Source organism: Littorina saxatilis, linkage group LG17, assembly GCF_037325665.1.
Source record: "Littorina saxatilis isolate snail1 linkage group LG17, US_GU_Lsax_2.0, whole genome shotgun sequence".
Taxonomy (NCBI): Eukaryota; Metazoa; Mollusca; class Gastropoda; order Littorinimorpha; family Littorinidae; genus Littorina; species Littorina saxatilis.
The window spans coordinates 71,088,561-71,103,560 of NC_090261.1; the positions used below are offsets into that span (position 1 = coordinate 71,088,561).

General features: G+C 41.4%; 1 protein-coding gene across 1 annotated transcript in view; it reads right to left on the reverse strand.

The window, feature by feature from the left end:
• Positions 1-15,000, reverse strand: part of LOC138952409 (uncharacterized) — a 78,850-nt gene that overhangs the window by 42,578 nt on the left and 21,272 nt on the right. The window contains exons 11-19 of the mRNA XM_070324073.1: positions 13,942-14,169; positions 12,822-12,941; positions 12,288-12,397; positions 10,874-11,001; positions 8,086-8,213; positions 3,763-3,898; positions 2,589-2,704; positions 1,726-1,851; positions 1,005-1,196 (exon numbers count right to left, since the gene is read on the reverse strand). Of these exons, the coding sequence (XP_070180174.1) occupies positions 1,005-1,196; positions 1,726-1,851; positions 2,589-2,704; positions 3,763-3,898; positions 8,086-8,213; positions 10,874-11,001; positions 12,288-12,397; positions 12,822-12,941; positions 13,942-14,169 (1,284 nt within the window). The remainder of the gene's footprint in view (positions 1-1,004; positions 1,197-1,725; positions 1,852-2,588; positions 2,705-3,762; positions 3,899-8,085; positions 8,214-10,873; positions 11,002-12,287; positions 12,398-12,821; positions 12,942-13,941; positions 14,170-15,000) is intronic.

The following is a 15,000-nucleotide window of genomic DNA, read 5'->3' on the forward strand; positions in this document are numbered from 1 at the left end:
TCAAAAGTGAGACTGGCAGCAAGCGTGCCATGGTCTCTTTTGGTTGCTATTGCATTAGTGAACACATCTCACACATCAGATTTCTCCTGCTCCACTTGCACGTGCTGCGAGCGTGCATTATGTGTTTAACGTTAAACCTGCTTGTCCCGTGTGTTAAAACAGTCACAGCACCAAAATAATCACACAAAAGCAAGGTCAAACATGCCTTCATCAAACTTTTGTGGTTTAATAATTCTAACTCTATAATTGTTGGAGAATTTGTCAATCAAACAATGACGAATTTTTTCGCGTTTCTTTTGTTGCTCGGTATATAATAATAATAATAATAATGCATAGTATTTGAATATCGCGTGTATCCATGGTTTAACCCTGCTCAAAACGCTGTACAATCAAAATACTACGACAACATAACATTATTTATATGACAAAGTATGGAAGTTACGGTAAGTAAATCAACACAGATCAGCCCAGTAGGTTTTTGCCTGGGATTAGAGCATTATCCTACCTGGACACAAACCAACAAACTACAGCCTGACTGCTTTATTTGAGTAGTGGAATAGACATGGGGAATCCATTTCGTAGTTGACATCGTTGTCATCCTGCAAAATTCTACTTAGCATTGGAAGTGGCCATGTGATCATTTCACATCCGGTACATTGGGAGAGGGCGGAGGGGGGGGTTGTCGTAAAGATTCGCTGGCTGTCTGGGCTGGCTGTTTGTCCTATCTCCACTCAGGTCTCTCTGTTTATCGGCCGACTTAGCTGAAATTTGGTTGAAAACCGCTGCCCATGCACCCCATCCCGACCAATACAGACAGAAAATGGCGGCCTGCAAAGCTAAGAAAACATTTGCCACAACTTCCATGCAATAAAACAGAGCTTATTTAACACGTTTCTTTGCAATGTTATGATGGATGTAGCGAGAGACACAAAGTGTTGAAGTGACGAACAACAACTAAACATAACCGTTCAACATAGCAACACAACATCATTTGGATTCATTACCTCCACAAACATAGCCAGCGGGAGACCACTCTCCGTTACTCAGACATGTGCGTGTCAGAGTATCCTTCCCTGTTCGACACTTGTAGGTGACCTTGTCTCCCACTTTGTAAGTCTCGGATGAAGATGTCGTCTGGTCTGAGGACTGCAGTATGTCAGCGTCCGCCACGGTATCTGGAGCTTTGCATGTTTTCTCTGGAAATACATTTCACAAGATAAAGCATTCAGTCACGTTTTTCAAGCAAAACCAATTTTAAACATTAAAAACACATGTTCTCTGAATAACCGAGCCGCTGATGATAAAAAGAACAGTATCCCAAATAAACTCTCCGTTCGCCATGCAGTTATGCCCCTTGAACATAATTATATAGCAAAAAGTTGACAGAAAGAGTTGAATTTCAAAACTGTACATCACCATTTGCATAAACGGCACTACACTATCACGGCCCTCTCCGCCTGTTGTAAAGTTTGGTTCAGGAAAAGTGAATTATGAAGTGGGGTTTTTTTCCAGCCGAAAGAAGACAAAGAGAACAAGGAAAGCTATTTATTTTATTTTGTCGCTGTATTCTTCTCAAACAGGTTTTCATTCACAATCAGAATTTTTTTTCAAAAACTGTTTTGAAAAACAATTTGGAGCAACCGCTTCTGAGGGATGGGGGAGGGGTGGAGTTTTTTCCGGAAACCCCAGAACCCCACCCCCGTCTTGAGAATATGATAAATTTACCTCTGACTGGAGCAGCAGGAGCTTCCAGCTTGCACGTGGCAGCACAGCCACTCTTCAACATCTCTCCCCGGCCTTTACCACACACTTCTTTCGCGTTGCAGAGGATGGTGCTGTCGTACACTCGTTCTGTAGATGGAAACAACATAAAAAAAATTAACTTACAGATACTAACCGATATATGATCGAAACCGGTCAATTTTAAAATGCCATCCCATAGTCCGGACCTGGTCAGTTTGATTGAACAGGGTTTTTTAAACGAACGGATATGACGTCATTAAACACATTCCCGAATTGATAACAAGTAACCTATGTACAAATTATCACAAATAATTCTCAGGTATATTTCATGCACATCTGACCCGTATTGGGGGGGGGGGGAATTGCTACACATACACACATACACACACACACACACACACACGCACACACACACACGCGCGCGCGCACGCAGGCATACGCACGCACGCACGCATGCACGCACCGTCACACACACACACACACATTCGCACGCACAAGAACCGAAACGCATACTACGTACACTCACACACAAACACACACACAAACAAACACACACACACACACACACAAACAAACTCACACGGACACACACGCACACACACACTGACACACACACACACACAAACAAACTCACACAGGCACACACACACACACACACACACACACGCACACACACACACGCACGCACAAGAACCGAAACGCATACTACGTACACACACACACTGACACACACACAAACAAACTCACACAGACACACACGTACTCACACTCGCACACACACACCCACACACACACACACACACACACACACACACACACACAGAGTTGCAGCTAGCTATACCTACCGACGTAACAGACATCACAGTAATCTCTTTCACACGACGTGTCCGTATAGCACCAGGCCATGGCAGTGTGGTCAGGATTACGGCAATAATTCTTGTCCAGGCCTGCCCCAAAATCACTGCAAAACAAACAGTGCCTTGGAGAATGATGAACATAATTATGAGCTTGCGTCGATCATCCTTTTTTGAGGATGAAAGTCGCTTGTTCATTTCAATGTTTGTCATTTTCTCAGGTGCCAGGAGACTGGTTCCGTATAACTCTCGCTCACTCCATTACACATGTCGTACGCTTACTTCCCTTTGGTTATTTGAACTCTAAACAACGCTCTGCCTCATTTCGTTTAAGATTCAGTGTTAATCAAATCAAATCAAATCAAATGAACTTTATTACCTAAAGCAAGATACATTGCAGTAGAAATACACACACTAGCATGAGAAGTTACTCAGTTTCACAGAATAGTATCCTTCATTTCTACTCACACTGGGCCGCAAAATATTTGATTTTATGTAAACGCTTGCGCCTGTCTACAGCGCAGATTCAGGCTCTTTGGTTGCAGGCTAATTGCTACACGGGCAACCCCCCTCCCCCCCCCCCCCCCCCCCCCATCGGAGAAGTGCCCTAGAGCCGGGACAAGTGCCCTCCATGGGGAAGTTGTCGATGGCTTAGTTGTCGTGGTGGGCAACAACAACAACAACAACAACAACAACAACAACAACAAATTTTGGGGGATGGGGACTGAGCCAGCGTGCATCAGGCTTTTCACCCAGAGATGAAACACAAAGTTAAGCTGTATTTCAGGTTGTAATGGCTAATTCTTTGTCATGCTTCAGTGCATGTAAAGCTGTAGGGACTCACGCCTTCGATTGTCGTTGCATGAAGTGAAAGCATTTATCTGGCAGTCATCTCAGAAACGTCCGGTGGGAGTGTTTTTTTCTCCTTTTTTCTCTCTTTTTTTTGGACCTCAGTGGCATGCATCCTTCTTCATTGGTCTTTTCCCTTAATAATTTATAATCTAACCCTAATTTCCTCTATTATGGACAAATACTATTAATGGACAATTTTTGCTGTTGTTGTTTGTTTAACAATAACCCTTCTGAAATGTAGGAGCTACGAAAAACCTTCATTTTTGTACAACAAGTATTTTTTCCACTTTGTTAAATGGCTACTCTCACTCACCTGGGGTTGAAGGCATGGTGTGGACACTCAGTGACCTTGGTCCAGTCCAGACAAGGCTTCATGCTTCGCGTGTAATCCTTCTGGCCACGGTACAGCGTGCCTTTCGTGGCTGGGTCGAAGCATTCCTCTTCATCGGCTGTTGTCATAGCAATGCTTGTTTAGATGAGAAAGAGAGAGAGAAAAAGAGAGAGAGAGAGAGAGAGAGAGAGAGAGAGAGAGAACTTGCATCCATTAATAGTTACAAGTAAACGCCAACACACACAGACAGAAAGACAGATAGACAGAGAAAAAGACAGACAGACCGACAGAGAGCGAGAGAGAAAGAGATAATGGACCTTTATTTTTCAAGGATAGAGGTTTAAGGCGATGCCTTTTCTTACAACCGATCCTTACTTCTAATACAAATGTCTAATAAATGATAAACAAGTAAAGCAACATGACAAATAAACAAAGTAAACGAACGACCCAGCAAACAATCGACAAGTAAGCAAACAAGCAAATAAACACAAACAACAAAACAAGTCGCGTAAGGCGAAAATACAACATTTAGTCAAGCTCATTCGAACTCACAGAATGAAACTGAACGCACTGCATTTTTTCACAATGTTCGCTTCAAACATAAAGTTAACTTTTCTATCATGCATTTGGAAAATTACAGAAGATTAAAAGAGACGACAGAAAGAACGATGACTTACCCGCGTTTAGATTCCCGAACAGGAAGAAGGACAATTTGTTCTCCTTCGGGAAAGAGTTCCAAGCAAGGAAAGATAATTTCACTTGAAGATTTATCGCCCTTCCTTCATTCCGAAACGAAACGTGAATACATCTAAATCTTGTCTGCGGCCTATGCCGTCTCGTTCACGTTACCTTTCGCGGGGTGACTCATTCACCAAACGAAACGAGCTGCAAAACGAAACGTGCTGTCTTTTAAATCTCCCTACTGACCGAAGTCTGCCGCTTGTGCAAAACGGAGTGAAACTGACGAGCCTGTTCAGCGCTGTAGTGGTTTCGCTGTGCTGCATAGCACGCTTTTCTGTACCTCTCTTCGTTTTAACTTTCTGAGCGTGTTTTTAATCCAAACATATCATATCTATATGATTTTGGAATCAGGAACCGACAAGGAATAAGACGAAATTGTTTTTGGATCGTTTAATAAAAAAATAATTTTAATTACAAGTTTCCGATTTTTAATGACCAAATTCACTCATTAGTTTTTAAGCCACCAAGCTGAAATGCAATACCAAACCCCCGGCCTTTGTCCAAGATTGCTTGGCCAAAATTTCAATCAATTTGATTGAAAAATGAGGGTGTGACAGTGCCGCCTCAACTTTTACAAAAAGCCGGATATGACGTCATCAAAGACATTTATCGAAAAAAAGAAAAAAACGTCCGGGGATATCATTCCCAGGAACTCTCATGTCAAATTTCATAAAGATCGGCCCAGTAGTTTAGTCTGAATCGCTCTACACACACACACAGACAGACAGACAGACAGACAGACAGACACACACACACACACACACACACACACACACACACACACACACACACACACACACACACACACACACACACACACACACACACACACACACATACACCACGACCCTCGTCTCGATTCCACAAAGTAAGCGACATACAAATCAAAAGCGAAACATGCAACATGTTAATTGAGGTTACACGTATGTAAAGTGATCGACGGTAAAATTCACACAATACCAACGTTTACACTAATGCTTACAATGATTATATGGTGTAAATGATGATGATGAAGATGATGATAATGATGATGATGATGATGATGATGATGATGATGATGATGATTGATGATGATAATGATGATGATGATGATGATGATGATGATGATGATGGAAAATCGCAACATAAATTCCACATAATACATGTAATAAAGAACATATTTTTGTAATTCATAAAGCTTTGCCAATTGTTGACAGCTACTTGCACATGTTAAGACTAGTAGCCATCTAGGTAGACATATAATGATTATGCAGAGCTTGTTTAAAACTCTTTAGTGAGGTTAATGATCTTATTACAGACGGAATGGAGTTCCACACCATAGAGCCAGAGAAGGCTTGACTAGTTTTGAAGAAATCAATCGTGGGTATTGGTGGTAGAAAATTGATAGACCCGTACCTTTCGGTGACTCTGTGAAATAGGTCCTGAATATAGTTGGGCACTTCGCCATGATATACTTTGTACATCATTACAGTCTTATTAAACTGTAACTGTTTAACTAGCAGCAGGTAGTTTAGATTCTTTAACTTCAAATCAGCTGATAATTGTGGACCATTTAACATGATTTTAGCTGCCCGACGATGTTGAGAGTTTAATTTTTTCATGTGAATATCAGAGACGCCATCCCAAAGAGTAGATGCGTAATTAATATGGGATAAGATGTGGGCATGATAAAATAGTTTTAGTGTTGCGATATCGACATATTGCTTTAACTTTGATAGCAGAAACAAATTCTTGGATACTTTTTGACAACTATAATGTACATGAGATTGCCATTTTAATTCTTGATCGACTATCACACCCAAAACACGATGTTCCGTTACCTGCTGAACAGGTTGAGAAAGATTTAAATTAAGAGGTCGTGACTGGTGTTTTTGTCTTGTTGTAATAATCATGCTTTTTGTTTTCCCTGGGTGCACTATCATAAAATTCTGGTTACACCAATTGTTGACTTCATTCAGACTAGACTGAAAGGAAACTTCAATTTCTTGAACAGTCCTACAGCTTGTGTGAAGCGTCGAATCATCTGCAAAAAATTCCGTTTTAACTTTTGAATTAGATATATGAAGGGGGAGGTCATTAATGAATACACAAAACAAAATAGGCCCTAAAACTGACCCCTGGGGGACTCCACTCTTTAAACATCCTTTGGGAGAGGTTTTACCGTTTATAGAAACATACTGTGTTCTGTTGACAAGATATGATTTAAAGAATGAACACGTTGCGGGATTGTTCACGTACAATGCGAGTTTATGTAAAAGTAATGTGTGATCTACAAGATCAAAAGCTTTCTTAAAATCAAGAAATACAGCCCCTGATATGTCCGAACGATTAATTGCCGATAGCCAGTTATCACATAGTGATGAAAGAGCTGTACTACAGGAATGTTTCGGACGAAACCCAGATTGAAAGTTGTGAAATAATTTGCACCTTTCCATGTAGTTCAGAAGATTCTTCTGGATGTGCTTCTCTAAAGGCTTTGATAAAATAGGAAGCAATGAAATTGGCCTGAAGTTATTAAGGTCAGACACATCTTTATTTTTAGGAAGTGGAACGACCTTTGCCGTTTTAAATGCATCAGGAAAAATATTTTGTTCAATGCAAAGATTATACACATGCGTTAGGGATTCCACTATGTACGGTAGGGCTAATTTAAGCAACGACGGGGGGATTTTGTCAGGCCCCATGGATTTATTATTCTGAAGGTTTTCTATACATTTTCCAACTTCATGTACGGCAATAGTTGGGATAGAGAATGAATCTTGTGATTTCAAATTATGAATACAAAATTCTTTTAATCTAAACAACAGGGAGTCCCCACCCTCAACTTCTTCATTTACATTTTTAGATTGTTTCAATCGATCAGCCAAACACAGAAAGTGCTCATTGAATTCGTCAGGAGAAATGGCGCTATTTAATCTGCTATTTCTTCTTTGGGATTTACCTAACACTTCATTTATGGCTTGCCAAAGCGTGGCAACATCCTTTTTGTCTTCAACCAATTTATGAAAATGATTACTTTTTGCCTGGCGTACTAACTCGGTAACTCTATTGCGTTGTGCTTTAAATTCTGATTTCCTTTGATTTCCTTTGATTTTCCTTCAAAAAAATCACGTAGTGCCATAGCTTATGTAGAAAGGGGGAGAGAGAGAGAGAGAGAGAGAGAGAGAGAGAGAGAGAGAGAGAGAGAGAGAGAGAGAGAGAGAGAGAGAGAGAGAGAGAGAGAGACAGAGAGAGAGAGACAGAGAGAGAGAGACAGAGAGAGAGACAGAGACAGAGACAGAGACAGAGAGACAGAGAGAAAGTGAGAGAGAGACAGCCAGACAAAAAGAGACGGGCAGAAAAACAGAATGACAGATTTAGGACGGACAGAAAAGAAGGCAGATATACATTTGGACAGACAGAGGTCCAAGCGGAAAGGAAGGTAGCAGGACAGACAGGTGGTCAAATAAATGCCCATGCAGACAAGGAGGCAAACAGACGTGCATACAGACAGACTTGCAGACTGGCATACAGACAGACATGCAGACAGGTAGACACTCAGGCAGACAGACACGAAGTACTCACGGATGAATAAGGACGCCTTGAGACTGAAACCAGTGTCCGTGGCTACCTGGTGATGGTCGGCGCGCAGTGTCACGATCACAACGTCCTCCAGACTGCGAATGGTTCGTCTGGGCTCATTGCCGCAGTATCTGCACGGATGAAGTGAGTAATACCGGTTAAAGGGATAATACCTTTAAGTAAAAAGTCCTACAGTTAAAGCATAAGTTTCTGCCTTATGGTGTGTTATGTTGAGGATGAAAGTCGCTTGTTCATTAAATGCCTTCTATTCTCTCAGGTGATTGGTTCCTTATAACTCTCGCTTACTCTATTACACATGTCGTATGCATTTAGAGCGCTTACTTCCCTTTGGTTATTCGATCTCCAAACATTTGATCCATAAGTTTGTGCGTTACAAATACTGTTGGCGCACAGGAGAAGTGTTTTAAAAGCCTAATTGAATGTCGTAGACTAGGCAAATAAAGAGCACTCCCTTTCGAGTTATTTCCCTTGTTTCTGTACGTGACACTGATCTCATGTTTAGATCAGGGGTACGTGATGGTTTTAACCACCCCCCGCGGGTTAGGGGGAAGAATTTACCCGATGCTCCCCAGCATGTCGTAAGAGGCGACTAACAGATTCTGTTTCTCTTTTTACCCTTGTTAAAGCTGTGGTCTATTTATGACTTTCCGGGGCTACGAGGTTGAAAAATAGGGACAAAATCATGTACAGATTTCTGTACAGCAAACACTACCCGAAACCCTCCTATACGGCGTGTATGACCTTGAGAGCTTCAGTCAACGCTTGAATTTTGCAGTGGTAACATCCGGTTTGCTCTCGCAGAGCTGAGCATATTTGTCAAGAAGGATCGAGCAGAAAAAATAAACGACTTGGCAGGAATTCGAACTCAAGGCATCGGGGCCTCGAAATGTCGGGGCCGATGTCTTAACCGCTAGGCCACTTCACCAGTATTGTCAAAGATAAAAAAAATTCTACGCTTGAATTATCATTCATGCGTTGCAAAAACGTAAACATTGACATTAAAATTTGCCTTTATTTGCAAACATGTTTTACAGAATCGCAGTACATGTTTACACCGTCATGCTACACGACATTCGCGCCGTGCTATAGCTGCGATATCTCTATTTACAACATGCAAGAAAAATGACAAGAACAGTAATTGAATCTCTCCAAAGCTCTGTGCAGTTGAAACCAGACATCAAAGAAATAGTTATACATGTATTCACTTCTGAACAATGGGCGGATAGAGATATAAATCATGCTGCTTCAAGAATAACATAACATGAATTCATATCAATGTTTTTCCTTCTTTTTCTCAATTGGCGCAGTAGCCTAGTGGTTAGGACATGAGACACGAAGTCTCGAGGTCGAGAGTTCGAATCTTCGCCGGGGCGTTTATTTTTTCCCCTTGATCTCTCTTGAAGATAAAATATGATCAGTCTTGAGAGAGCAAACCGGATGTTATCCCAGCAAAATTCAAGCGTTGACTGAAGCTCTCAAGGTCATACACGCCGTATGGGTGGGGTTTCGGGTAGCGTTTGCTGTACAGAATTCTGTACATGATTGTATCCCTATTTTTCAACCTCGTAGCCCCGGAAAGTCATAAATAGACCACAGCTTTAAGTGTTTCTTGTATAGAATATAGACAGTTTTTGTAAATATTTTAGTCAAGCAGTATGTAAACAAGAAGAGCAAACGCTCGATCGAGTCACTTTCGCAGTTCTGAATATTATATGAGGCATCAGATGGACAGGAAGAAATTGCTATTCACAACACAATGAGTCACGTTCACATAAAATTTGAGCCCGGTCACTTTTATAGTTTCCGAGAAAAGCCCAACGTTAAGTTGTGTGTTGCCGAACAGAAAAGGCTAGTTATCTCCCTTGTTTTTCTGATAACGTTCGTAAAAGGCTACAGATGTAAATACTTTGATGTAAAGAATAATCCTACAAAGTTTCAATCACATCCGATGAACTTTGTCAAAGATATAAAATGTCTAATTTTTCCTTTGACGCTGACCTGTGACCTTGAAAAAGGTCAAAGGTCAACGAAACCATCGTTAAAGTGTAGAGGTCATTGGAGGTCACGACTAAACAAAATATGAGCCCGATCGCTTTGATAGTTTCCGAGAAAAGTCCAACGTTAAGGTGGTGTCTACGGACGGCCGGCCGGCCGGACAGACTAACACTGACCGATTACATAGAGTCACTTTTTCTCAAGTGACTCAAAAATGTTAAGTCCTTTGTACTGGAAACTTGCATTCTCCCAGTAAGGTAATACATTGTACTACGTTGCAAGCCCCTGGAGCAAATTTTTGATTAGTGCTTTTGTGAACAAGAAACAATTGACAAGTGGCTCTATCCCATCTCCCCCCTTTCCCCGTCACGATATAACCTTCGTGGTTGAAAACGACGTTAAACACCAAATAAAGAAAGAAAGATGCTTTTAACCAGGTGGCCGTGTCAAAAAGGGCGCTAGCCTGGCCGCATGGCGACGCTTCTCGACTACTTTTTGTTTCAAACAACAGAGAGAAGCAGCGCCATGACGCGCATTCATTCACTTTGATTTAATAATGAGAAATAACACCACCGGTAAGACACATTTCTAAAAACCTTTCCAGTGGCTAGAAGTGTGTCTTAGCGGTGGTGTCATTTCTTTTGAAAAGAAAGAGAAAGCTAAGATATTCTTAGATCAAAACATTTTCTGTCTAGTTTCAATTATTCGTTTCAACAAAACCTGCTCCAAATCTCGATGCTGACGATATAAAACTGTTGGTAATGTCTAAACTTACCTGATACCAGGCTGGCCGGGAAAGTTGTAACGGATCTCCAGCTCGTCTTGGCAGCTCAAAGCATCTTTTGCTTTCGTCAGCTTGACGTCGTTGAAGTTGAGCAAGACGCGCGAGTTTTTCTCTTCCGCCTGTTACGAATACCAGAATTAAGTTATGTCTCATACATGGTTTTATCTTGATGAACGCTGGTGGTAATGGTTAGCGGTGAACGCGGCTATGATGACGGTTGTAGTCGCAGAAAAGGGTAGCAAGAACAACAACAGACTTCACAGCGAAAAAACCCACTCACACCTAAGTCAATCAGATTGGCCGAAAAGTCTGTCATGTAAGCGTGTAGCCTACGATGCGTCAGAATGCAATGACACACCATGTACCAGTCCATTGCTGTTCTTGTCCATCCTGTCCGACTTCGGCTGGTTGTTTTTCGGAGTTTCCCTCTCTTTGGCTGTTTTCAGAGCATCCTTGCACGGGGACGCATGCCAAATAGCAACAGCCTAACTCCCTTCTAAGTATCGTTGGCAACAGCCTAACTCCCTTCTAAGTATAGTTGGCATTCTTTGCTGAATTAAGGATGTAGTCTACCCCTGTTTTTAAATAGTGAACTTTTATGTAAGTTCAGCGAGTGATGACGCCAAAAACAGGGAACTAAATAGGGCTTAATGTGCTAATTTCCAAGATAACTACTGAATCTTGAATATGGGGCCAAGCATAAAACACCACTGGTAAAATGTCTAAGATTCTACTGTATGTGGATATATAAACAAATCAACAATCAAATGATCACACCTGAAAAAAGAGTGATAGAGGAACAATATAGAACACAAAACATAACTTAACTTTACTGGTTCAAAGCAAACAAAAAATAATTGGGCAAAACTTCAGTATGAGAATCGCTTTCTGCGAAGATAATCAGCCAGGTGGTAGATTGTTAGTACCGTATACTCGTAAACATATATGGTTGGGCTCCCTGTATTTCAAGAATAATCTTGATAGTAGTCTATTTTACCCTTTAACCGTAATTTAGTGCGTATTTGAGAGTTGGAGTGGCTCAGTGGTTAGAGCGCTTGCCTCTCACGCTGGAGGTCGTGGTTCGTCCCTCACTCCGATCGCTCTCCAGTCCACCCAGCTGGAAATGGGTACCTGACCCTATGTAAGGCCGGGGAAGGCAAAGCCAGCGAGGGAGAGGAGATGGGCACCGCCCTCTCAAAGCTGGCACCAGAAAAGTTGAGATCTCTAAAATCTCTCTCCCTTATACGACCACATGGTTATGGGAATACATTTGGTGTGTGTGCGTGTGTGTGTGTGTGTGTGTGTGCGTGTGGGCGCGTGCAATGATGCGCGTGTGTGTGTGCGTTCGAGCGTAAGTGCGTTCGAGCGTAAGTGTGTGTGTGTGTGTGTGTGTGTGTTGTCTTACTTTTATGAGCCAGGTGCACTCCAGGTTAGTTCCATACGCTGACGGGTAGTTGGGAGAAGTCAACGTCACCTCACGCTTGGAGCGAGAAAGCGTCACCGTTCCACCACAGCCTGGGAAATGTAAAATTAATAAGTTACGAACCAGTTTGAATGTGAGTAGCTATTTACATCTTTAACTCACTTGAGTGATCATTGTATTGATCATAGAAAGGAACAGTGCTCGTCGGTATGGACGGGCAGATGCCAATGGAGCTTGTTGTGAACAAACATCTGAAACGTTGAGTTTATCTCAAGAGGTCTTTGAAGCTGGAGCTTTGAAACTTTACACACATCTAGCGTTTGATGACCCTCGTTAAATTTCGAGGTCACAGCAGTGTCGAGTTCGCACATACACACACAAATACACAAACACTCTCTTACACACACACACACACACACACACACACACACACACACGCACACGCACACACACACACACACACACACAAAGTGGGAGGGAGCAACAGATACATTGCATCAAAGGGAGTTAACTCACCTAGGTCAAGGGGGACGTAGTGACAGTACGAGATTGTTCCCCCGCTGGAGTGGTAAGGAACTTCGCCGTTGAATGTGGACGACCCATCAAAGTAGAAAGATTCTAGTGTCGACCTCATTCCTGGAAGCAATTACACAAAGCACAAATATTAATGAAGGTATGCCTGGATAAAGGAGCCCTTTGGGAGAAAAACATTAACATTGGAAAAAGTAACTTGGAGATTTTTGCCTTAATGGAGCAAGAGACACACACAAAAACAATGTATGTAAATTACGATGTACTGCGTACATTCATCTTCTTTTCTGGCTATTGAAAACACAGGGGTTTTTGTGTTGGAACCTCTCCCGCGTGACGTAACTAATACAAACAGTCTTACGGCTGCTGGAGTTTGCACATTGTAAAGGTGATAAGTATTTCTTTGAATGAATTTCTCTGTAAGTTCAAGGAGTGATTATGCCAGAAACAACAACAAAAAACACAGGGCTTTACGTGCTAATTTCTGACATAACGAATTTTCAACAAAAATACGACTGAAGAAATTACTAAGATTCTACAGTGGACGTGTAAACAAATCAACAATCAAATGATCACACCCAAAGAGCACTGATAGAGAAACAAAACAGACTACAAAACAAGGTTATTTTGCTGGTAAATTTAGAACAGAGAACAACGAGAAAAGGATGCGTGAAGCTTTTCTTTACAAGATAATGTGATACAATTTAGCATGAGGTAACAGACATTTGCACAAGAGTCATAACTAAATAAATTATTAAAATTGAAAAGAAAAAATACGATGTAGCTTAAAATATCTGATTTCAATCAATTAATTGTTTTTATATGCGTCATATCAATTCAAAAGGTATTTATGAAATCATTTTTCTTTGGGACATGACACAGTCGTTCGGCGAGTGATTTGTATTTTAATTCTACTTCCGGTTCTCATAGGTAGACTCCAGTCTGAAGTACCGATTTAAAGTACATGATATTCCTGAGACTATAACCCAAATTTAACATGTTTTCCGGCCAAGAAAAAGAACAAAAGGTTTGGTGTTAGGAACGTTCTTACTTTTCTATCTTTAAGTAATACAAACAGATTAAATAATCCGGCGATTTATAGTACCTGATATTTCCTGACACTGTAACGATTCCCGATCATGTTTTTTGGCCGGGAAAAGCACGAGAGGTTTAGTGTTGGGAACTTTGCTGAGGGGAGTGTTGTCGAAGCCATCAAATCGGCAGCAAAATTCCAGCTTCGTTTTTTCGCTGAACACACCGTCTGGTAGTTTGCCACTGAACTGTTTTGGGGAGTCTGCAGCGTCGTCAAACTCTATAGAGCCTGTTTTGAAACCTGGAATCGTACCAAGGTAATGATGAAATAACATTGAAATCAAAGTAAAGGACTCTATAGAGCCTGTTTTGAAACCTGGAATCTTACCAAAGAAATGATAAAATAAAATTGAAATTGAAATAAAGAATCATAATCGAGCGATACGGTCTAACATTGCGCGCAGTGTTAACTCTATAGCTTACTCATTCCAAGCCGAAATGTAGCTACACCTACCCTTGGGCAGTGGAACAAAAAGCTGTGCTGCGCGTATGACTGAACAGATGACAACCATGTTCTAATAAGTGGTATTGTTTGTTTCTGGGTATAATTTGAAACGTTTGACAGTTGCCTTTCACCTTGCAGCACATAACTTGCAAGAGAGAAAGTAAATAATGAAGATCAGACTATGTGTAGCCAGGAAGCATTGGCCATGGATAACATCTCGTTGCTTCTATTCAAGCTTTTGTGAAACTGGGGAAGAATTCACTGTCGCGAAAAGAGTTTTACACCGGGACATGTTCCATGCATGTTTGGCCTTGCTGGTCATTCTGATAATCATCGGTCCACGCTATCGCTCTGGTCTCTCTGACAGGATGAATAATTACTACGCGCATTAAAGGGAAATCTATCAAAACAAGAATACAGAGTTAATTATCTCCCATATGTTTTTCGCTAATGTTTCTGATAACAGACGAAAGACGAACGTGATTGTAGAATGGCCGACTTCGACAGTGATCTCCGTTCTGTTATTCACAGTTATGATAAAGACATCGTTCTAAGGTCAAAACAAGTCGAAATGTTGAGACTGCTGTGGGAAGGAGACCGTGATATTGTTGCATCACTCCCAATCGG